This window comes from Petromyzon marinus, chromosome 11 (assembly GCF_048934315.1).
Source record: "Petromyzon marinus isolate PM22_M1 ecotype Great Lakes invasive population chromosome 11, UKy_Petmar_22M1.pri1.0, whole genome shotgun sequence".
In the NCBI taxonomy this organism is placed as follows: domain Eukaryota; kingdom Metazoa; phylum Chordata; class Hyperoartia; order Petromyzontiformes; family Petromyzontidae; genus Petromyzon; species Petromyzon marinus.
Window position 1 is genome coordinate 1,438,581 of NC_133677.1, and position 25,773 is coordinate 1,464,353.

The window sequence follows — 25,773 nt, forward strand, 5'->3', positions numbered from 1 at the left end:
GTCCCGGGGGGTTTGTAATGGCCGTGTCGGAGACACTGAGCCTGAGCTGCCGTGAACGTGGTGCCTTTTAGATTCGCGATTTCTGCAGCTCTTACGTTTGAGGCGAGCAAAACTGTATAAGATGCAAACACGAGAAACAAATTTAAACGAGAAATTGAATATGAGGTGAAAAGAATCGATTTTCGACTCCAATCGCGACCCGGGATTATGACCATTTAATTAATTGCCGGGTGGCCGAATCGGTACAAGCCTAGCACTTACAGCACGTGCGTTGAATGACGTTCATATCAATTATTTGCAATACATGCAAATAAATGTTAATCTTACCTTCACGATACTGGAATAAACAAGACTCAATATAAACAGGACAGGCGATGGACAATACAAACACGTTAGTCGGTCATTCACAACTGATCTCTTGGTTAGATCACGCAAGTACAAAGCCTCATGATTATGGTTGTGACAACCTACTGTTCAATAAAACAACGATAGACGTTACGAACCACATGGAGAGTACAGACGAGACGGAGAGCGCGGAAGAGACGCAACACAAAACTATCGTCGAATCGAGTCCTTGGCCTCGAATTGTGACAATCGATGGAGCACCGTGGTGAGGCAGAGGGGAGCACCATCCCAAACAACCATGTGCACGTCTTCTTGTCGCAGGCCAAGGTTCCCTCTCCCCTGAAAGCCAGCGATGAGGGCCGGAGCGGCAGCCGGTTGATGAAGCTGAGGAGCAAAACTCAGCTGAAGGGCGGCTGTGAGCAGGTGAGTGACACGTGGTGAGAACAGAGTGGCCAACCTTGCAGGTCTAACGACAAGTTGCTGCTGGTGCTGCTGTCAGCCTCTACATTTCGACTGCAGAAAAGAAAATGCCTCCCACATTTTTTCCGCTCCTTCCTGTCTGTAGTAGTCGTTCCGGTCCATCTGTAGCCTCCCAGCCCTTCTTGCCAGCTCTTCCGCTGTCTTCCTCTGTGATATGTCTATGGGTCTCTGCGAATCTACGGGTCTCTGTGCGAGTCTATGGAACTCTGTGTGAGTCGGCCTGTAACGTCCCACTGCTCTGCGCAAATGCCTTTCCCCCCGTTTCTTTCCATATCCTTCCTTTCCTCAGTTGCTCCTCATGGCCTCTGTACCTCGAGACGCCTTCTCGCCGCTGCCATCTCTTCGGCTGTCTTCCTCTGCCCCCTCTCGGTCTCCACTCCGCTATTAACGATAAGCGATGAGAAGCAAATCACAGGGTCGCGGTTTACAGCACATTCATTAAGTCTCAGAATGCTGCGTATAAGCGCACCCTATATAAGCACAATTCTGACATAAGAAACACATTCGTACGTTACACTGGTGGGGGGGAAGTAAAAGGTAAATTTCTGATACGAGCATGTGTGCTCATATCCGGCTTCTGCGGTGTCATAATTAGGCGAGCAACAATTAAGATCAACTCTTAGGCTCGCGACGCGTGCGTTGAATGTCGTGCGTTCACAATGGACCGTTTATGTTGCATGCAAACGATTGGTCAGCGTTACACTTTTGACTAAAAGGAACGAACGGGCAGAACAAGTCATGCAGATAAGGCTGCGAATGTAGGCAACCCTTGGGTCGTGCGTGGAATTAAACGTGGAGGATGTGTCCGTTTACGCCGTGCGCTAAATTATCGATATGCTAATGTTACGTTTAGGGTAATTGACTCGACACTAGTGCACAAACAAGGCGGGTATAAACTGGAGACAATGCAAACAAGACGGCAAGCCCCGGCCGATACAGAATTGATTCTCGAATGGATTTGCGGCCGTGCATCACGGCAATTTATCACACGGCCGGGGTGGTGCGAAATCATTACGTGCCTAGTTTGAAGCACATACATTAAGTCCTTGCTGTAAAATAATAACAATGCCCTTTATTGACCCAGGAGAGCCTCGCCGAGTCTCCAGGCTCGTTTTTGGGAGGGTTCCTGCTTACGTTGGGATGTTTTTATCGATGTCGTGTAGGCGTGTTTGGTGTCACGTGGGAGGAGGCCGGAGAACCTGGAAAAACACCACCATGCATGCACTCAAACCTCTAGAGAAGGAGTCAAAAAAACCCACTTGCTGTACTGACACCTACTTTTTAACATCATAGCCCTGCTGATTTAGCAGTTTGCGAAGCCCTCATTCTGTAATTATACTTCATACATTTATTAAGCGCGCTCATTCTAAGATGACTCCGCGTTCGTTAATGATTAATCCAATGTCACCCGTTGGGGCTGAACCATCACGTTGCAGCACGCCAGTGCTGTATCCCTGTTGCGTGCTCCCCTGCACACGCTCGCTCACGCGATTCCTTCCGGGCGGCTGTGCAATAACGCACACGCACCTGCGTCTCCTCTCCACCACGGCGATCGCACGCACAGAATCTCGTGTGTTCGTGATCCTGGTCCCCCTTTAGAAAATGAAAAGAAGAGACCTTCAGCCGTAGCGTGCTCTCCCCCTCGTTATGAATAAAAATGTTGTCCACTGAATGCGTAGGGTTTTTTTTCGCAGCCAATATGTTTCATTAAGGCAGAATGATTTCCTGTTTTCTGTCCTGCTTAAGTTTTGCTTCTGAGAATCGTTTGTCACTTTACTGGTGATGTGAGATGAAACAATAGAAATTGGCGTGTTGTTAAGACGATTGCCCACCACGTGACGGTGCAATTAGTTTGGCTGTGTCGGGTGGTGGAGGGTTACACGACAAAAACAAAAATGTACGGCATGCATTACGTGGTCCGAACGCAAATCCCAATTACGAATGAAAAATTTTAATTGATCGATGTCCACATGATAAGCCACTTCGTTGAGCTATCATTTGTGATGGCCAGGTCGCTTCTGAAAAAGAGCTACATAGCTCAGTGGGCCTTACCTGGTAAAATAAAAAAATAGTTTGGTTTTACCCATGTGACTTCCGCCCCCGCCCCATCCCCCCTAACCAGGACGGCGGCGCGTCGGGGAAGACGGCGAGCGCCGGCACGAGGCTCGGAGCGGGGAACTGTGGCGGGGACACCGGTGCGACGGGACCCATGCAGCGCATCGGAGACTTCCTGCAGAGCTCCCCCACGCGCCTCAAGAGCTGCGGTAACTGATCGCGGCCGCTACGGCTGCTCTATACGACGGGCAGTGACGGTGGACGCTAACAAGGGCCGTAGACGGAAGTGGGAACTAACTGTGACTCCGAACAGTGCCAGTACTAACGTGTACTTGCGATGAGTGCTCACAACAACTATCCTCACAAGTGATGACTTACAATGAGAATGTATTCTGGCATTGACCGTGAACAACAGCAGTGACTGCTAACAGCAGTATCTTGGCATGCCGTCTCATTAAGACCCTGTACACATCCTCATTGTACTACAGCAGCCGTGATTTACTGACAAAGCCTTACGAACAACTGGAAATAACAATTATCACTCGCAGAAGACCTTACAGCAATGACTGCTGACAACGGCTTTGTGAGATGAAGGATATTGTATTGTGATGCCATGCAAACCCACATTTCCTTATAATTGTGTCGTACAACAAAAAGCAGTGACCGTGATGACCGACAGTCACGTGGACTGCTACCAACAATTCACAATAAAGTTCGTTGTTTTGGGTTAGGTCGCGTAAATATAAATGTGTCGTTAACACACCACCACCCGGCAGAGACAATCGGTACGGTTTGTCACGTGAACAAACGATCTTACTGAAAACAAACCTTCATGATGGATAATAATGTTGGTCGTGAAAGCCTACGTGTTAAACTGCTAACAACAACAAGGACGGCGACAGCTTTCCGGTGACGTTCGCCGGCAACTGCGAACTCTCCGCGTCGCTTGGCCCCTGGCGTGCTCGTGGCCTTTCCGGTGACGTCACCGCTGCCAGAGAGGGCGCAGGGCGCCGTCGGTGCTGACGCCCGGCGCCTCCACCCACGCCGTGCCTCTCCTTTGTCTCCGCAGCCAAGCAGATCGCGAGCACCTTCAAGTCCGCGGAGGCGGTGAACGCCACCGCCGCCGATGCTGCCAAGACACCGCCGCTCGGCAAGAGGAAGTGCAAGCGCAAGTTGCTGAAGCTGGAGATCTCCTCTCCCATGGACTTCTCGTCGCACACGGTGAGACGGGCCACCCTCGCCCCACTCGTGCGCGTGTATGCCGCGTTGGTGGGGGGTGGTGGTGGTGGAGAGGGGTTGGCGCACTGCGCTACACATCTGGCATCCCGAGTACGATTTCCGCTCACGGCCAACACTCGTGGCGAATATATGAACGAGTCCCCTGGCCTCCCCTGGGATGCTTCAGAGCACCTGGCACGGTGTGCGCACATCAGCACTGGGGATACAAAGTCGGCCGAGCGCAGAGCTGGCCACCCTACTGGCTCGTGCGCCGTGACGGCCTTAATAGGTGCTCGCTAACAGCACTCGCCCCCCAACGGTACGTTAAAGGGCTACGTGGGGGATGTTTGTGTGCGTGCGCAGTTTGTGGACAACAAGCAGCAGAACGCGGAGAAGGAGAGCGACCACAACACCATCATGCGGCAGCTGCGCAGGCGCAAGCAGTGACGGGGAGACGCGTCGCTGGCACTTCTCGCGCTCGAGAGTCCGGAGTCTGCACCGAAGAAATGTATCCCGGTCTCAACCTCACGAGGCACATCCACCGGAGAACGAAGCGAGCGGTTTTGTAATTGGTGAGCGGGGTGGCGATGGAACTGTTCGGCGAGCCTAACGGCTCCTCGGGCTCACGACGACGTGAGCCCGCTTGCGTCATGTCAAGAACGGATTGTTTCTGATTTGTGTACACGATCGGCTCACGGAAACCCCCTGCAGCCGCGAAAGAGAAGAAAATCTATTGGCAAATTGAATAGGAGATGGTTAATCTAATCGTGGAGAGGGCGAGTCGTTGCATCCTTATTGACGAGAGTAGATTTGAGCTCTGACGTGATTAAGCACCCACTTGATTTAGTTTCTTAACGAACGACAGACCCAGCGGCGACCTCTCGCTGGGGAGTAGAATCGTTTTTTTCGGTGATTCGGCGGAAATGGCGGCAGCACATGCCACTTTTGTGAATGAGCAGCACGTGCGTGAGTTTAAGGAAAAAAAGCACGTGGCTTTTAGCGAGCGGCGGGGAACAATTTGAGCGAACGCCGACGGGGAAAGTTTTAAAGCGCGAGCCGAATGAAGGCAAAGTTGTTTTTATTTTCCCGAACACAAAAGGTGAACTCGGAACGTTACGAGCGTGTCGAATTTACAACCGGCTCTTATCCCCCTCCTTCCTGAGTGTGTGACATGCGGAGAGTTTATGGCGCTGGACCTCTTTCGGTTTGACTTATTGCCCGCACTCTGGTGCATGCGTTGTCTTGCCAACCGTGCATTACTTTTCTGTAATGCAGTTTAGAAGCCCAGGGTCAATGTTAGCGGCCGCCCGGGTTAGTGGTGTGGGTTAGATTGTGAGATTTGCTTAACGCTCCGGGTGTCCGAGTAGAGAGCCGGAGCCTCGGCCACTGACGTTTGTCATCGTTACAGTCTGCATACAAAAACAAACATTCAGCCATTCTCAAGTCACCAATGGATGAAGACCTTTCCATGCCCTGGGGTTTATCTTTTTAAACATACTTCACCATGCTGGTCAGTGCAGGTTGGTGAAATAGGGGAGAGTGGTGGGATCGGGAACTCAGGTTGCTGGCTTTGTGGTGCAGCGTGCTGCCAACAGCTATGCCGGCGTTCCACTTGCTCCATAGCCCTTATGATTCACAACGTGTACAACATTTTTTACGTCAAAGCAAAGAGGTCATTGGGGCCCGATGCCACTCAAAGCAGCCGCCACACATCATCATCGTCGCTTCTTTCCTGCTGTCACTTTGCTCGGCTGGAGCACAGACGCTGTATACACCCCCACGCGCGGTCATCGATGTAGCTTTCTGATGAGAGGGGAGCACAGAGAATCGCCGGCGATGGCATGTTTGAAGCGTGTTTGAAGCGCACGGGAGGGCGTTTATTGCTCTGCTTGTCGTGATTCTGGTGTCAGGTGCAGCAGTGGTATTGCTGCCGCTGTTTCCTGACGGCCGTGAGTATGAGGAGACGGGGGTGGTGGGGGGGGTACGCAGCTGACAGCGTGGCTCCATCGCGTGCAGGAGGTTTGATTTAGCAGGAAGAGCCTGGCGATGGAATGTAGGCGGGTAACAATATACCACTATTCATCAATTACATTTCCATTGCTGTGCTCGTGAGGATGTCCATCGAGGAGAGTGATGAAATCAGTTGGTGTGCAGGTGTCGTGTGAGTTTCTACGTGGCAGCATTGTGACAGGTGGATTGATGATGATGCATATATCGAATCTCGTGTGTGTGTGTGAGAATCGATTATAAAAAGAATGTGGATACGTTTTATGTGATTGGGTCACCTGCAGCCGCTGGAGGCCGCCGCATTCACCAACACTTGTAATGCGATTGTCGAAGAGCCGAATCGTGAACCACAAATGGGGGACCACCAAGCTGGGAGGGGACAAATTGGTCATGGTTCCACGCAGCAAACCTTTGATCCGTGCTCGCGAGAAAGCGACCTTGAGTCTGCTAATGCAGCCTGCGTGCCCCACCTGCGGCTGCACGCTGTGAACATTCAAGGTAGATAGCGCCAGATATTTTTGTTTCTTTTTGGCAGCCGTCCCCGAGCCGAGCGAGCCATAGACTCGTAACCGCCTTAATGCTTTCATTTCGATCACTTTGCCAGAAATCTATATGTATGTATATGTACCACTGCGTAGGGTTTTTTTCCTTCCGCGCTCGTGCTGTTCCGCTCTCCCATGTGGGTGTTTTTTTTTCTCATTCAGTTGCTCGGCACGGTGTCCCGGACGTGTCGGTCCGCGTGCCCCCCAGCTCGCTGGGGAGCGTGCAACACGCGGTAGCGATGTGGGAAACGAACGGGAGACCTGTGCACATGTGAATACATATACACGAGTGTGTGTACATTCAACACTAAACCGGTTTTCGCACTGGAATTGCCGTCCGCGCGGCGACGCGAGTTCACAGGGGAAATCCCCTTTTGAGTTTTAATTTTATTTACGCACGGTTTCACGTTTGACAAGCGGATAGCCATTTGGCGACGCTGCCGCACACGCACGCACACAAAGACAAAGATCCCCCGTATAGCCTTAACAGACTGTTGGGGCAAGTGCTTTTAGCGAGCACCTATGAAGGCCGGAACGGTACACGAGGGGGTGGGTTGCCAGCACCACGCCCGGCCGCCTTTGTCTTCCTAGTGCAGATGTTTTTTTATCACTGCACCAGGTACTCATTTGAGACCGAGTCGACCTCGGGAAGGAGGCCCAGGACCGGTTTGGATAATCATCGCTGGTGTTGGACAGATTTTGAAACGGATGGTGATTTAGAGCAGTCTGAGAGGGAGGTATGTGATCGTCTTTTTGTCTCGGTGATCCTACTCGTCTCGTTCCTTGATGCTGTGGTTCTCTATATATATATTTTGGTTTTGTACCGTCGGACTCTGCGTTCGCGATCGGAATTTTATGGAGAAATATAATTCGTGTGAATGGCAAAACACGCGGAGAGTTATGCACCGGGAGCTGTTGTGTCGCTTGGATCGTCTGACCTTCAGCAAATCTAAACCGTCAGCAAAATCTCGATGAATAAGAACGTATGCTTTTGTTTAAATGGAAATAATGATTCCGCTTTTATTAGCAACAGCAGTATTTTTCACACTTAATAAACACTTTAAAAAAAACTGTCCCTTGTGTATGTGAACACGCGTTGTGGTGAGCCGGAGTGAAGTGGTTAACACATTGAGCTACGAACCCAGCGATCCTCGTTCAAGATCTGAACTGGTCCTGGGCTTTCCTGAGGTCGATGCAGCCGTAAATGACTTCCAGGTGCGGTGTGTGAACGTGCGAACATTGGGGAGACGAAGGAGGATGGGTGCGGTGCCGCTCACCCATCTCCCCTTGTGCCGTGTTAAGTGCTCGCTCACAGCGACCGTTAAGCCGCTACTGCTTTAAGCTGCTGGATCTTTGGTTTGCGTGGGGGAGCGGTGACGTAGTGGTCGGCGCACGACGCTATGAACCCGGCGACCCAATGTTGCTTCCACCAGCGCTGGATGGACTCCAGGCGTGCGCAGCCGCCGCCTTGCCCGTGGGGCCACGGATTCCGAACAAGAATCCCCTCGTGCCTGCTCCGCAACGACTGAATTATTTCGAACGCGATGACTCCGTATGGTGGATAGAGAGCGTGTTCTAACGGCTGCATGAACTCGAGAGACGCACGGTGTGCGGGAGGTGTGTGTTAGAGCAGGGAGGATGGGTTTTTAGATCACATGTGGAAGTTTTCTGTTTAAATGCGTCGGAGCTTCTGTGGATTTCTTTTACTCCCCCCCGCCCCTCCTTCCTTCCCTGACACGATCCCCCGTGCGTCACGGCCCGCAAAGTGAACCCTTCTCGGAGCGAGTTAGTGCGAGGCGAGGGGCTGACATGGGTGTCTTCCCGCATCACCCCCGCTGCCCAATCCAATAAAACATTGTACATATTTCATATCTTCCTTTCCCCAGTCACCCGCCCAGCCTCCTCCCTCCTCTCCGGCCGGCACGGCACACGGAGGGGTGGCGGCCAACACCACTCCTTTGTCTCCCCCCAGTGCTGATGTTTAACGCACCAAGTTAGTAATTTACGGCCGAGTCGACATAGGGGATGCACAGTTCCGGCTCAAATATATTCGCCACTCGTCGGTTGTGAGCGGGAATCGAACGCGCGTCGCCGGGTTCGTAGCGCAGTGCGCTGACCGCTGCGCCGCCGCTCCCCACCCCATGCCCCCCATCCCATGCCCCATGCCCCCCGCCCCATGCCCACCGCCCCATGCCCCCCGCTCCATGCCTCCCGCCCCATGCCCACCGCCCCATGCCCCCCACACCCTTCCAACTCGCCCAGCTGCCACCCCCCCGTCTTATCACTTCAGCGCGCCCCCCAGGCATCGCGAGCTGCACTCACGGTTAAAATATAAAAAAAAACTCGCCAATAAATAACGCATGGCCGGGCCGCACCATAGGACGTCAAATAATTCATAGCCCCGGAGTCTGGCACCGCTGAGTGTCTGGGTTCGGCTCCTGGCATCAGCTGCCCCGTGACTAAGCCGGGTGGTCGCGTGTAAAGTTGACGGTCGTCAGCTCGCTGACCAATGACCCTTCAACAAAACAAAAACCCCCACCACATTACATTTGGTTCCGCATGTTTTTGTTGCGCTAAGATTCCTGCCCCGAGAGTATCATTGTGACCATCACGACACCACAATCGTTCCTCTCATATGGCAGAGCGGGTAGGACGGTGCTGCCCTCCACTCTGTGTGTAGACCATGGGTCACGTGCAGGGGTTTTGCAAGGAGTAGTTCTGTGATATTCACTTCCGTGGACCGTTCTCTAACACGAAGGGTCGCGCTGCCCCCCTCGGCCTCCCTCTACTCCTGCCCTGCACCGTCGGCATTTCCATTGCCTCTCTAATCTGTGGGTCTCCATGTGAGTCTTTGGATCTCTTTGTGAGTCTCTGTGTTTCAGTGTGAGTCGACAGGTCTCCATGCGAGTCTATGGGTCTCTTTGTGAGTATGGGTCTATTTGTGAGTCTCTGTGTTTCAGTGTGAGTCGACAGGTCTCCATGCGAGTCTATGGGTCTCTGCCTGAGTCTATGGGTCTCTTTGTGAGTCTGTTTCAGTGTGAGTCGACAGGTCTCCATGCGAGTCTATGGGTCTCTTTGTGAGTCTATGGGTCTCTTTGTGAGTCTGTGTTTCAGTGTGAGTCGACAGGTCTCCATGCGAGTCTATGGGTCTCTGCCTGAGTCTATGGATCTCTTTGTAAGTCTCTGTCTTTCAGTGTGAGTCGACAGGTCTCCATGTGAGTCTATGGGTCTCTGCCTGAGTCTATGAGTCTCTTTGTGAGTCTCTGTTTCAGTGTGAGTCGACAGGTCTCTGTGCGAATCTTTGCGTCTCTAAACTCCACAGTCTTTGTACTTGCATCTTCTTTGTTTCCTCTCAGCACGAGGCCAACATGCACATCATCTAAGTCTCGCCTCCTTATCGTGAATATTAGGCTCGCCTGCCAAGGCTTTAAAGCCATCATTCCCCACCCCCTTTCCCCGGGATACATGTGTGTGTGCTTTGCTCCGCTCTGTGAGCGCTGTGACAAAGGGGCCCCCTCCCCGCTCGACGACACGCAAATTAACTTTCTCGCGATGCAGTCGCCTGATAATCCCGCACCCGAGGACGTCTCGAATTGGCTCCTTGAGACATTGTCAAGAGGGCCTCGCGGTACGTCTCAGAAGCACAATGGTGGTTGTTTTGTTGTTGTTGTTGCACAATCTAGAATGAAGTGGTCACGCGGGGGATTGATCACGCGGCCAGGCGAGCTGATTAAAGTCGGATCTCGTTGAGATAAAAGTTGCAAATCTCTGCTCTGAGAAATCGGGGAGGGGGGGGGGGACAGCGGCGACAAAAACAGAAGCAGCAGCAACAACAACAACCACCAACAAACAAATAACTGCTCGGAGCAGCTCGTAAATCCACCAGGGCCACGCGGGATGCATGCCAAGTGATTTGAAATCTCCCAACGCTGTGCGGGAGAAAAATCTCCCAACGCGTTCGTGATTCGTGCTTAAAACACCACGGGGCTTGTCACGGTTTACCGTACGACTTGGAACGTCGCCTGACTTTTAAATTCATCCGGCGAGGAAGAGCCGGCAGAGCCGAGAAGCCTGGGTTCGAATCCGTGTTTTGGGGTCGCGTGCCCCAAGCTGTGAGTTAAACCGGATTCTCAAAACGAGAGCGAATTGATGATTGGTTTCTCAAAGCCCTGCTACCGAAGACTGCACAGAAAATTATCGTAATACGTACGGGTTTAACTTAATTTGGTTAAGTTCCAACTCTGGGTATTTATTAATTCGTTCGCTCTCGCAGAGAGTTGTAGAGAACGACTCGGAGGAGGAAACCGGAGCACCCGGAGGGACCTCACGCGCGCGAGGGGGCAACCCTCTATCCCCATAAGACGGAGACAGGCGAAGTTCACATTTAGCTGTACCGCCTTCTCCTGGCGAGCCAGGAGTACAGCACATCATCGAGTCTCACAACATCCGGGTGATCCACGAACCCTCGTTCCTGCGCTGGGGAACAGGCAGCCACGTTTCAAACAAGCCCCAGACACGGGTAATATGCACGCGGCCGCTGTGTGAAATTTAGCGAAAACAACCCATCAGCAGTTCCAAGAAAAATCATTAAATTTTATTGGAATTAGCCAAACTAATGGGTCCCATAGCCGGGAATTTGCACGCGGCTGCCGAAACCCCAGCGCTGAGTTATAGGTAGCAACGAGGGTTCGTGGATCACCCGCAGAGGCAGATTTTGGTGACTCTAGAGTGCTGATGAGTCCTGAAAAGGGTGAAACAAGGTCCACAGTTGTCTCTCACTGCATCCCAGCTGCCTCTGTCAATCGGTCCACATTTGCTCAAATTAAATTTGATGGCGACCTGAGACAAGAGAACCATTTCTTGGGGAACTGCTGATGGTGTTTGCATAATGCATCAAGGCCGAGTGCTTTGTGTTACACGTGTCTGTGCGTTGTTTGTAAACCATTAACTCCGTTGTGATGGCCTCTTCCCGTCATTCACCGATTTGATGTCACCTTCCACGGGCCGTTCTCTGACAACGGGGAGGGAGGGGCGCAGCTCTGCGAGAGACAACATTCGGTGGTTATCCGTCTCATGCCAATCTCCTAGCTCGTAGAATAATGTCTCCCCCTTTTGTAGAGCCTCGCGAGGCGCAAGCCTCTACGTCTGGACGGTCCTGTAACATTCGAATCGTTTGGTAAATTCCATTTACGAGAGACTGGCTTCCTGCGTGCGAGGATATATCGGCAGGGCCCGGAGCAAATCCCGCATACACGAGGGGATGACCACTCAGCAAAGCCATCTCCAGGACCGCACCGCACAGCCCCCACGCCTACAACACCTGGCAAGCCAAAGTTGGTCACTCGTCAAAGTACGCAACGAGGCTTGCTTAGCTTCCGAGCTAAGTCACAGTCGTTTAAACAAATAAACCAACAACAATGAATCACAGGCTCAAAAACGCCAAGGCGCAGTAAAGGAAGGAGTAAGAAGCAAGCGACTGTACGAGGGAGAGGGGAGTGTCTCGAGTGACTGGAGGAGCATCGGTCACCCAACAACTATGCGTGGAATTTCGTCCAACGTGATGCCACTCTACGTGCTTTGCGCTCGCAAGACAAATCACCCACACGAAGAACGCCCGCGCAATCTCTTCACGGTTTAAAAGCCATAAAGACACACGGGGTGATATTGGAGTCGCCCCCCTTGCTTTTATTGCTTCCAGCCCACGGATCGATGGCCAATTCGTGCATTTATTTGTTCGTCGATTTCGTTCGATACTTCGGGACGCTCGTCCCTCCGTCAGTCTCACAAATCCACCCCCCCCCCCCTCCCCCGCCGGTTGACGTTGTGGCGACGTTGGGTGTTTTTTTTCTTTCAGATCCAGGGTTATAGTATGATGATGATGATGATGACACTTGTTCTCATCTCCGATGGCAGGATGGAAGAGCGACAGCGTTGGGGTGTGTGGTAGTCGGATGCGAGGCGGAGGCGGGCAATCGACGCTGCGTGGCTCGAGCGAGGATGTCGCACGGGCGGCGCGTTCATACGTCGGCGATGCGTCGTCGTTGTCGTTGTTGTTGTTTGTTCGGCGGCTCGGACTTTCACCGCCGTCGCCGTTCGCAGGTGCGAGATGGCTTTGATCGTCGTCCACGTGTGGAAGGCGCGGCGCGCGTTCTCCCTCGCTGCGTTCGAGCGCGGTGGGGCGAGCTCCGCTAGTGGTGGTGGTGTTGGTGATGGCGGTGTTGGTGGTGGCGGTGTTGGTGGTGGCGGTGTTGGTAGTGTTGGCGGTGTTGGCGGTGGTGGGAGAGAGACGCGCGCGAGGAACTTCCACAGTTCGGGTCGTCTCTGAGCTCACGGGTTTACCGGCCACGTCCATAGCCGCCCACGGTTGTCAGAGACACAGCCACGGTCGTGCGAGTGTGGCCACAAAATCCAAGCCATGGACCATATCGTGAACACCCATTGTAGTGTGCGCTCCTTCAACGGAGCAGGGGGAACAGCAAAACCACACGGACTCTCTCTCCTGAAGCCCTCTCGTCGTGGCCAGCAGTCCTCGACATTGGTATCTGGTTCCTGAACATATTTCCGCCATACGCATGGGCAAGGTTACTATTATTATTCTTTACCTCCACAGATACCAAGGATTTGTTCTCGCAGATTTCTGCCATTGCCGCGAGAGAATTTCCGCGGATTTCTGCACGCCGCACGCTCCGTTTAGCCCAGGCGACTGATGCTAGCGGACGCCGCCTTGGGGTCAGGAGGAGAGTCACCATGAATAGTTGATGGCAACTCGTCTGTCGCAACTTTAGTCGAAGCGACGAGGCGGGATGCTCATTGTGATGATGTGTGGGATGCAGCGGGGGTTCCGGCCTTTGTCAATGTATAATGAATATTTAAGTAGGCACGCAGGTAGGTAGGTAGTTGGTACAACAATACGATTTTTGGTAGAACACTGTGTGGATTATGTTGGATAAAATAACGAATGAGTGAATACGTAGGCTGGATGGTTGATTTATGTGTGTGTATGTGCATAGATTGTTGGGTGGCATAATGCGTACGTACATACCTTAATGAATGGATGGATGAATGGATACATTAATTTCTAGGCGGATGAATTATGGAATGGACACGTGTATGGATTAATAAAATTATGGTTGCACGAGTTATATGTTCCTCTGAATGCGTGGTTAGAGGGATGAGTGAGTAACCGGATGAACTGATGCATGAACAATGCATAATAATCATAATAATAATCTTAACTCGTAACGCACTGCATGACATTCGCTCACTCTCTCAAAGAGAGAGATGACGACTCGGAGGCGCGAGGAGGAACCACAGACGAATGGGATAGGGGGCGGCAGCAGCAGCGGCAACCACGCGGTGAGCTGGCACCAGCAGTTGCCCAAGCTCTGCGCTCCTCTATATATGTGAAGATGTTTTGGGCCTCATATTCTTGGTTCATTCGGTAAAGTCACGTAGAAGGGAAATGATAAAAGAATGAAAATAAAACATAATACAATTCTCACGACGTTTCGGCCACAACGCAAGCAGCCGTCCGCAGGTGAAGAACAGAGTTGTCTTTCCGAAAGAACCAAGAATATGAATCCCTGCAGTCACGAAAGCTTTAAATCGAGATGTTTTGGGCCAACACATATACACTGCGGTGGCAATATTCTATAACCCAAACAACAGACGGAGCATGATAAGGTATTAACGGAGCAGTTGGAGTCCACGTTCTTGCTGCACTGCATCCTCCTGGCGAGCCAGGGCATGACACCCCATCGACGCCCCACCCACGGGTAAAAGGGAGTTCCACAACATTCGTGCGGTGATCCACCAACCCCTCGCTGCTGCCTTCACAGTGCTGGATCTCAGGCGGCAGTCACGTGCAGCAGCAGCGTCGTCGCCACCACCACCTCCAGAAATTCTCAAAAACGCACTTGAGGAAATTATTTTTGCCAATATTTCAGAAACTTATTTTGGTTGCAAACAAAAAAGACAACTCTGATAATAATATGCACTGTCCTTGAATTTGATTGGTCCACACCCGAGACAGCTTTTCTTAGAGCCTCGTCTCCATTGGTGTTGGACCAGAAGACGCCAAAAGGCGTACAACTCAAAAACAGCGCACTATCAGAGTATTGAGGGCTCGGGGTGAGCATTTACATTATGAGACCTCCTTTGCCAGAAACAAGATATAGGAATAGGTTTTACCCTTTTAACTGGCACAAAAACTGACACCTTTATTCAAGGCATTTTGACTGCTTGTGTTGTGGTTATTGCAAACATGATGCCTTGAATAAAGGTGTCAGTTTTTGTGCCAGTTAAAAGGGTAAAACCTATTCCTATATCTTGTTTCTGGCAAAGGAGGTCTCATAATGGTTATACAGCTGTTAATGTGATTATAATAGTACAGGGTTGAATAATGTGAGCGTATCGTGGATATGTATCCATACATCGACCCCGATAACCCCGAATCCAATCCTGCCGGGCTGAGTTGCGGAAACTATCGAGTGAGAAATTAAGCGATGTGCGAGACTTTTGAATTCCCTCCCATCGCCTCTTCCTCCATCCCAAGTTCAATCCAAACGGACGCGTTACACTCGTATCGACTACGCCTGTGACAGGAGTGCTCCTTGTTACTGCCCGCTTTACGTGGTAAACCATTTGGGCTCAAGAACTGTGTTGGAGGAGTCAATAATTGGTTGAATGAATGCATGGTTGAATGGATAGGCAGAAGGACCGGTTACCAATAGTTACATGAATGAGTTGATGATTACCTGGACAAATCAACGATCGAATGGATAATTTTGATGCATGAATAAATGCAAATGTTCACGTGCATTCTACACACACAAAGACAAAGACCCCCCCCCCCCCGTATAGCCTCTAACAGACTATTGGGGCAAGTGCTGTTAGCGAGCACCTATGAAGGGCGGCACGGTACACGAGGAGGTGGGTGGCCAGCACCACGCACGGCCGCCTTTGTCTCCCCAGTGATGATGGTTACACCACCGCACCAGGATACTCATTTAAGGCTGAGTTGACCTAGTAGAGGACCAAGACCAGTCCATATTTTCGTCACCGATCTTGGCAGTGAGCCGGGTTCCTAGCGCAGCGTAGCGCAAACCACCACGCTGCCGCTCCCCGCACAGTAAACAAACACGCCATGTTATTCTATTGTTATCGTAAAAGTTTTCAAAGCGATGGAGCGCATTCTCACGAAATCTCTTTCGCATCACCCCCCTCGCCACTGCCTCCATTCATCTCCCGTCTCCTCCTCTCCGTCTCCTCTCTCCCCGTGGGCCCCTCTCCCCCTCACCTCCCCCTCCACCACCACCACCACCACCACCGCCTCCTCCTCTCCGGGTATCTTTCCTTTCCCCATGAATCTCAATGAGAATGGTGGAGCCGATGATAGGAGCTCGTTTTGTTTACCTAACAAATCCGCGCGCCCGACTCCATCTCTCGGCGTTGTTGTGGTTGTTGTTGTGGCGAGAAGTCGACAACGATTTCAGAAACCCTCTTTGTCAATCACCGCCCCTTACCCAAATCGCCGAACATTTCCCCCGTTGGGCCGACAGCATTAAATGTTGCCGTTGACATAGATCTTAACAATAGCATCTGAATCATCATTATCATCATCGTGGTCGTCTTCATTGAATAGGCGGTGTGTCATTATCATAATTCAACATCCAACTCATAGAAGTAGTGCTGCAGGTTCTGATACAATATTGACTGATTGACTGATATATTATTTACTGATTATAAAAGCCCGCCTGACTCACCGGTGGCTTGATTCACTGATCACGCGATTGACCGACGGTATTGACCGACTCACAGCATCGCCGACTCACTGATTGCCCGCACGCACCAAGCCCGCCGGACCAGCACCGAGAGCCGCGAACTAAAGTGGCCTCTTATCGCGCGGAGCGGCGGCGGCCTGGAAGTGAGTGAGCTCTCTGCACACAGCGGGCAGCACTGGACTAGAGCCAAGGTCATTGATAACCAACGCGTGGTGGGGCGCGGAGAGAGGCCGAGGTGACGGGGGGGGTCGCTAAGCCTAAGGGAGGGGGAAGAGAGCGAGGGGATGGGGAGAGGAGGGGGGTGCGCGTGGGTGGGGGGGGGGTGATGAGGAGTGATGAGCGTTGTGTGCATTCGGCACCTGATTCGGGTCATTGACCCATTAATGCCGAGGTTCAGAGATGCGTAATTTACTCTGGTGCGTGTGAGTGTGTGCGTGTGTGTGTGCGTGTGTGTGTGCGTGAGTGTGCGTGAGTGTGCGTGCGTGTGTGTGAGTGTGTGTGTATGCGTGTGTGTGCGTGCGTGTGCGTGTGTGTGCGTGCGTGAGTGTGCGTGCGTGTGTGCGTGTATGCATGGGTGCGTGATTAGTGAGTGTGTGTGAGTGTGTGGTGGTTAGCTCGCTGCGCTACGAACCCGGCGACCCGAGTTCGATTCCCGCTCACCGCCATAACCGATGACGATTATCTGAAACTGTCCTGGGCGTCTCCTAGGTCCACTCAGCCTCAAATGAGTACCTGGTACGGTGTGTAAACATCGCTACTACTGATGAGACAAAGGCGGCCGGGCGTGGTGTTGACCGCCCACCCCCTCGTGTGCCGTGCCGGCCTTCGTAGGTGCTCGCTAATAGCACTTGCCCCAACAGTCTGTTCAGGCTATACGGGGGATCTTTGCCTTTGTGCGTGATGAGTGTACGTGTGCGCGTGCGTGATGAGTGCGCGTGCATGAGAAGAATAAGTGTGTGTGTGTGTGTTTGTATGTTCGCGATGCACTGCGCACCCAGCGGACCCGAGTTCGATTCCCGTTCACGGCCAACATCGGTGACAAACATCTGAACCAGTCCTCCCCTAGGTCGATTCAGCCTTAAAATGAGTACCTCGTGCGGTGTGTAGCACGTCAACACTGGGGAGACAAAGGCAGTCGGGACGTGGTGTTGGCCAATCACCTCCCTCCCTCTCTCGCGTGCCGTTGCGACCTTAACAGGTGCTGGGTAACGGCACTTGCCCCAGCAGCTTGCGAAGGCTATACGGTGAGGGGGTTTCTTTGTCTTTGTGTGCGTGAGTGCCCGGGTCGCGCTTAGTGGAACCGACCACTCGGGAGCCGTGTGTCATCCGAGAGGCAGTTTTGACGATGAAATATTCAAGCTGAGAGGGAAGGGAAAAATTGGAGAAAAAAAACAAAGTATTTAGATTCCCTTTAAAATAAATGTCTCTCCCGAGGGGATTGCGGTGTCAAGACCGCTTTGATGCAGTGCGCGCTTTAAAATATTAGCCACACGCGATCACAATCATCATAAAGCGCGTACTCACATTTATTATTCATCGCGTGCAGCACTTCCTCTATCTACTGCTGGATGATGAATGGCTACCACCCCCCCTCCCCCCACGAACGCTTTCAATTTTTGAAAATAAAAAAAAAAATCGGTTCGAGGTTGATTAAAATAAGTACCACCTCCTACGAACGCCTACAGTGGGTTGTCCAATAGAGAGACTCAGCCCCGCCATAGGAATGGGGAATTTCCACCACTCGTTCTGGGTGGCCGTGCGGCGCTGGCTATGCACGTGGCCTGTAACCCAACCCTGTGAAGGCGGCGAGGGGTGGGGGATCACCGCACGACAGATGTTGCCAAATCACCCCACGACAGATGTTGCCAAATCCCTTCCCGTGTGGGTCGTGGAGGTGCCTCGGGGCTCGCCGGGAGAAGGCGGATACGCAACAAACGTGTGGAGTAATCTCCCGACTGCTTCGCTCTGTATGGGGATAGAGCGTTTCCCCCTCGCGCAAGGTCCCCCCCCCCCACACGTGAATAACAGACACGTTCAATTGCCGGAAGCGTGGAGGGTAGATGCATGCTTGGAATTGTGCGTATGTTGAACTTCTTTCGCACCGTACGTAGCCGCCCGCGCTATTCGGAGGTGCGGGGAAGGACAACGAAACACAACACGAGACAAAGAGACAAAGAGAGCAGCACGTGGAGTAAAGATCATGCACATGCAGGCCAATTAATAATGAATTAATGGCACCATCCACACTACGAAGTGAAGTGAGTGGGGCTTGGGTAGGCCGCGCCGTGGCCACAAGGGAATGATGTCCGATGGGCCAAGAGGATAACTCGCTGGCCCAGCCACGGTCAACCCGTGGCTGGGTGATGAAGATGACGATGGAGGGTAAGGATTTACATTCCTATAATAGGACGCTGACATACTTGAGCAACTCAAGGCGCCTCACATCCATCTCACGTCAATCATCCCAATGCCCGGCTGGTGGTTGAGTTTGTGCATCGGGGGACCTCCCCTCCCTTCCCCTCCCTCCCCAGACGGCAGCTGTCCCTGCAGAGCAAAGGCCCTCCAAGCAAGCTGTGGCTATTTCTCTCGATCCCGCGACGATGTCACGGGTCCATCGATCACCACCAACACACAGGACCACTTTCATCGCTCCGTCTCTGCCGACCTCGGTGCCTCCAGGGCGTGTGGCGAGGAGATGTTAACTCCCTCGCCTGGTGTGCAGGAGGTCGTGGGTTCGATCCCGACTTGACGCCTGCTGCTGCTGCTGTATATTTCGAACCTGCGCGTCTCTCTCCTCGTGGTCGCGCGGATTTTTGTCTCCGGAGCCTCCAGGTTTGCTCCTCCACAACGAGACACGTGCCTGTTCGTGCGTGTTCGTGGGTGTTCGTGTGTGTTCGTGTGTGTTCGTGCGTGTTCGTGGGTGTTCGTGCGTGTTCGTGGGTGTTCGTGCGTGTTCGTGCGTGTTCGTGTGTGCGTGTTCGTGCGTGTTCGTGCCTGTTCGTGTGTGTTCGTGCGTGTTCGTGCCTGTTCGTGGGTGTTCGTGCGTGTTCGTGGGTGTTCGTGCGTGTTCGTGCCTGTTCGTGGGTGTTCGTGCGTGTTCGTGGGTGTTCGTGCGTGTTCGTGTGTGTTCGTGCGTGTTCGTGTGTGCGTGTTCGTGCGTGTTCGTGCCTGTTCGTGGGTGTTCGTGCGTGTTCGTGCGTGTTTGTGCGTGTTCGTGCGTGCGTGTTCGTGCGTGTTCGAGTGCTTGGCTGCTGTACATTTCCACGCGTCGATAAAGCCGCTTCACTGAGCTGTCATTTGTGGCCGGGGTCACCTCTGAAAAAAAAGAATCGCCGTATAACTCAGTGAGCCTTACCTGGTCAAGTTTAGTTCTTTCGTTTGTTTTGGGGCTGTCGTTCCATCTTTAAGCACCACCACCACCGTGCCCATCACCTCTCCCAGCGGCAGAATCAGAACCAGAATGTTTATTTATCCTGGAGGAATCCGATGAGCTATAAAGCTCTTTCTCACAGATGTCGGCGCATCGTGCCCGAGGCCGCTCGCTCTTCCTCGGCACTTAATGAGTCGCCTGTTCTCTAATCCGCGTGTTACTCCTCGTGATAATAATGATCATCTTAACGTTTATGCGTTTTTAGTTTTCACCCATTTCATTTATATATATCTGCTTTAAAACCCATAATCCACCAATACATTGTTAAAAAAATGCGGTTCCATTTAAGTCGGCCGCTTACGTTTAACGAAATAAAATATATATTTATTATTTTTCCATACAGTAATTAATAATGTATACACGATATTTATTTACTTACTTAAGAGCATGTGGCTGGAGCTGTGCCTCCGGTTATTTAAGTGCACGATTTATTATTTATATATTGAAGAAGATCTGATCCGACCTGCAGGAATCCCCACCACCGAAAGCTCTCTCTTCCTTCTCACCGCATCACATCTCCCGGCCCTAATGACCACGCATGGCTCAGGGCCATCGCTCCCTTCCTTCTGCCAGATGCAACAAATGTGCCACATTACTACACCCGGTCTCCGAGGACCGCTCATCTGTCTACCGTCTTATCGTAACCACCACCACCACCGCCGCCGCCGCCGCAGCTGCCCACCAGGTCAAACGAGACGGCTCTGGGCCCCTCTTGCGTCCTCTCTCCCCCCCGGTGTATGAACCTCACTTGGTTCTGGGTCCTCGCCTCCACACGAGGTCGATTCGTGCTTCAAGGACCATTTGAAGCAGTCTCACACAGCACCGTCACCTGTCTTGAGGTCTCCAACTCGTGACACGTGTCTCTCCTTTTGGGGGCGGTCACGTGGCCCAGCGGCAGCGCGCTCGCCGCTTGTTGCAGAGGTTTCGCGGTGCGATGGCGGCAGGACGCCCTGGTTAATACTGCGGGCGATATCATCCAAAAACCTCTATTACGGATACCATTGGTCGCGAAAGCCTTACGTGTCAAAGTGCCTGCGGGCGTGTTAACTATACAAACAAGCGCCGTATGCTACACGACCGACGGTAAAGAGCCCCCCCCCCACTTCCCCCACCCCTCGTTCTGCCCCCCCCGGCTCTCGCCCCCTCCCCCAGCCCCCCCACGGTGCTCGTTACCCAGCAGCAGCTCCGAGCTCTCGGGAGAATCATTCCTGAACATTGAAGCAGCCTCTGTGATTGAGCTTTCAGCTGATCGTTTGGGGCACGTGGTGTCAAGGCCGGCCGGGACGGCACACGAAGTGGTTGTGTGGCCAAGCACCACGCCCCGGCCGCCTTTGTCTCTCAAGTAACGATGTTTACACACCACACCAGGTACTCATTTATAAGGCTGAGTCGATCTAGGGGGAGGCCAGGTCGTGAGCGGGAATCGAATTCGGATCGCCGGGTTCGTAGCACAGTGCGCTAACCACTGCCCCACACAGACATAAGCACACACTCACACGTGTGCAAGCACACGGACACTGAGACACGCGTACATGACACGCGTACATTACACAACTACATTACACACGTGCAAACACACGTGCACAGAGAGACCGACAAACACAGATTCATGCAAAGTCACACCACACGGACGGATATATCGAGACACACACACAGGAGCACTCACACGTTTGCGCACACGTGCCACGATGCACACGCAAAGAGCGTACACCCCAAGACAGAGAGGTGCCGGCCGAGTCAGCGGCCCAAGCGCCTTATCAGCCTCTCGGGCGCACCTGCACCCAGAGCTTCAACCCAATAACCATACTCGCATCGGGTGATTGTCCCAACACTTGTTACGAGCCTCTGTGGGGCACGGTTCCCAATGCTTGAACCCATCAATATTATCTCCGAGGAACACATGTATCGAGTCGCAGGCTTTGAACCCATCAATATGATTTTTGTGGCTCAATTTCTCAAATACGCGGCATCTGCGTCTGATAAACACCCAGACCCGGTGCTTGAACTCATCAATATTATCTCCGAGGCGCAGGTCAATTGCCCCCCCCCCTCCCCTAATAGTGTCATCAGTCTATGAGCGATACTCACTCCCAGGGCTTGAACCCATCATTAATATCTTCGAGGCACAGGCTCAATACCCCAACACGCATACAAGAGTAACAAGAGTCACGCCAACACCAAGGTAGTGAATACATAATAATCATGTCACTGGCTCAGTATCCCAGCGCGTCCTATCCACCTTTGACAGACACCCAGACCCAGGGCTTGAACCCATAACTATTATCTCAGAGGTCTTCTTCTGTCACACGGCACGGCTAAATTGCGCAACGCTATTGTACACGCATGCAATCGGTGGTGCGATGAGAAGCAATCCCGGAGGTAAACGCGCAATCATCCACTTGCATCATCTTCTGATAGACACCCAGACTCAGGGCTTGAACCCATTGCCCTTACCTCAGTGGTTTAATACCACTTCGCCCTCTCTCAGCCACCACTGGCTGGAACCTCCATCCCCGACCTCAGAGGCCAATGGGCCAAACGCTTCTCGATCTCGGCGTGACCTCTGGCGGGCGCGTTCCACCGCGTGACCTCTGGCGAGGCAACCCTGCCCGGCGCGAGACGGCCCACGTGGTGGAGTCACCTCGCGCGGGTGCCACGCGTGGAGACGCTGGTTGGTCTGGGAGCGCGGAGGGGGACGGCGGGGGGACGGCGGGGGTGGCGCAGGTGATAGCGAGATGATAGTGGAGAGAGAGAGAAGGGAGAGAGAGAGCACAGGGAGAGAGGGTGGAGAGTGCAGCACCACCTCATCCATCTCCTCCCTCGGCTCTGCCAGGATGATGAACACGGGGCGGGGAGGGGGGCACCTGGGGTAGAGGCATTCGCCGTTCATCATCGTCGACATCATCGGTAGGGAAATCTTCTTTGTCATTCGGAATCGTCGCCGTCAACGAGATGTCGCACCTCCGGTTGGCTACGCGCGGTGCGAAAAAAGTGAATCGCGCGTACAGATGCGCGTACAGACGCGCGTACAGACGCGCGTACAGACGCGCGATTCACACAAATCACGTACGGCCGCTTACGCATCGAGTCGGCGGGCTTCGATGTGCTGGCCACGGCGACACAATCATCTGGCGATGGATCCCCTCCCGTCCCGACTCTGGGTGTAATTCTCTCCGTCGCAATCTCTCGGAGCGCGCAAGGCACGGGGCCGCGTTAGTGAATGATGCATGAAGAGCGCCCGATGCGCGCGCGCCCTCCATGCTCCTTTGGAAGGAAGGAGGAGGAGGGGGGGGAAGACGCGAACTCAACTCGGAAACGCAATTTTCTTAATGGCAGAGCCTTGTATTGGAGCGGCTGAGTGGGTTTGGGATTTCCAACATCCATCGCTCGCGCATGTCGCCCCCAGGTCAATGAGATGGGCGCATGGGTGGAGCGGGTGTATTGGGAGCGGGCGCCGCGCGTGCGACGAAGGCAAACACTCACTCACTCACCCACTCACTCACTCACCCACTCACTCACTCACCCACTCACTCACTCACTCACCCACTCACCCACCCACTCACTCACTCACTCACCCATCCACCCACCCACCCACTCACTCACTCACTCACCCACTCACTCACTCACCCACCCACTCACTCACTCACCCACTCACTCACTCACTCACCCACCCACCCACCCACTCACTCACCCACTCACTCACTCACTCACCCACTCACTCAATCACTCACCCATTCACTCACTCACTCACCCACCCACCCACCCACTCACTCACCCACTCACTCACCCACTCACTCACCCACCCACTCACTCACACACTCACCCACTCACTGACCCTTTCACTCTCACTCACCCACTCACTCACTCACTCACCCACTCACTCACTCACCCACCCACCCACTCACTCACTCACTCACCCACTCACTCACTCGCTCGCTCGCTCACCCACTCACTCACCCATCCACCCACCCACCCACTCACCCACCCACCCACCGACTCACTCACCCACCCACTCACCCACTCACCCACTCACCCACTCACTCAATCACTCACCCACTCACTCACTCACTCACCCACTCACTCACTCACTCACCCACTCACTCACTCATTCACTCACTCACTCACCCACTCACTCACTCACCCACCCACCCACTCACTCACTCACTCACCCACTCACTCACTCACTCACCCACCCACCCACTCACTCACCCACTCATTCACTCACTCACCCACCCACCCACCCACTCACTCACCCACTCACTCACTCATTCACTCACTCACTCACCCACTCACTCACTCACCCACCCACTCACTCACTCACCCACGCACTCACTCACTCACCCACTCACTCACTCACTCACCCACTCACTCACTCACCCACCCACCCACTCACTAACTCACCTACTCACTCACTCACTTACCCACTCACTCAATCACTCTCCCACTCACTCACCCACCCACCCACTCACTCACCCACTCACTCAACCACCCACCCACTCACTCACTCAGCCACCCACCCACTCACTCAATCACTCTCCCACTCACTCACCCACCCACCCACTCACTCACCCACTCACTCAACCACCCACTCACTCACTCAGCCACCCACCCACCCACTCACTCACTCACTCACCCACCCACCCACCCACTCACTCACCCACTCACTCACTCACCCACTCACTCAATCACTCACCCATTCACTCACTCACTCACCCACCCACCCACTCACTCACCCACTCACTCACCCACTCACTCACCCACCCACTCACTCACACACTCACCCACTCACTGACCCTTTCACTCTCACTCACCCACTCACTCACTCACTCACCCACTCACTCACTCACTCACCCACCCACTCACTCACTCACTCACCCACTCACTCACTCACTCGCTCGCTCACCCACTCACTCACCCATCCACCCACCCACCCACTCACCCACCCACCCACCGACTCACTCACTCACCCACTCACCCACTCACCCACTCACTCACCCACTCACTCACTCACTCACCCACTCACTCACTCACTCACCCACTCACTCACTCATTCACTCACTCACTCACCCACTCACTCACTCACTCACCCACACACCCACACACCCACTCACTCACTCACCCACACACCCACTCACTCACTCACTCACCCACTCACTCACTCACTCACCCACTCACTCACTCACTCACCCACTCACTCACTCACCACTCACTCACTCACCCACTCACTCACTCACTCACCCACCCACCCACTCACTCACCCACTCACCCACTCACTCACTCACCCACTCACTCACTCACCCACTCACTCACTCACCCACCCACCCACCCACTCACTCACCCACTCACTCACTCACTCATCCACTCACTCAATCACTCACCCATTCACTCACTCACTCACCCACCCACCCACCCACTCACTCACCCACTCACTCACCCACTCACTCACCCACCCACTCACTCACACACTCACCCACTCACTGACCCCCTCACTCTCACTCACCCACTCACTCACTCACCCACTCACTCACTCACCCACCCACTCACTCACTCACTCACCCACTCACTCACTCGCTCGCTCGCTCACCCACTCACTCACCCATCCACCCACCCACCCACTCACCCACCCACCCACCGACTCACTCACCCACCCACTCACCCACTCACCCACTCACTCAATCACTCACCCACTCACTCACTCACCCACCCACTCACTCACTCACCCACTCGCTCACTCACTCACTCACCCACTCACTCAATCACTCACCCACTCACTCACTCACCCACCCACCCACTCACCCACTCACTCACCCACTCACTCACCCACCCACCCACTCACTGACCCCCTCACTCTCACTCACCCACTCACTCACTCACCCACTCACTCACCCACTCACTGACCCCCTTACTCTCACTC

The 25,773-nt window shown here is 53.4% G+C and overlaps 1 protein-coding gene across 4 annotated transcripts in view; it reads left to right on the top strand.

Annotated features, from left to right (window-relative positions):
- Positions 1-7,888, top strand: part of KIF20B (kinesin family member 20B) — a 39,740-nt gene extending 31,852 nt beyond the window's left edge. For 3 of the 4 annotated variants that reach the window (XM_032952448.2, XM_032952447.2, XM_032952450.2), the window contains exons 27-30: positions 667-768; positions 2,948-3,089; positions 3,950-4,101; positions 4,462-7,888. In XM_032952448.2, coding sequence (XP_032808339.2) covers positions 667-768; positions 2,948-3,089; positions 3,950-4,101; positions 4,462-4,545 — 480 coding nt within the window. In that variant the 3' untranslated portion in view covers positions 4,546-7,888. Of the gene's footprint in view, positions 1-666; positions 769-1,114; positions 2,896-2,947; positions 3,090-3,949; positions 4,102-4,461 lie in introns of those variants that run through there. The other variant, XM_032952451.2, reaches the window with a different exon arrangement.
- Positions 7,889-25,773: the final 17,885 nt, after the last annotated feature.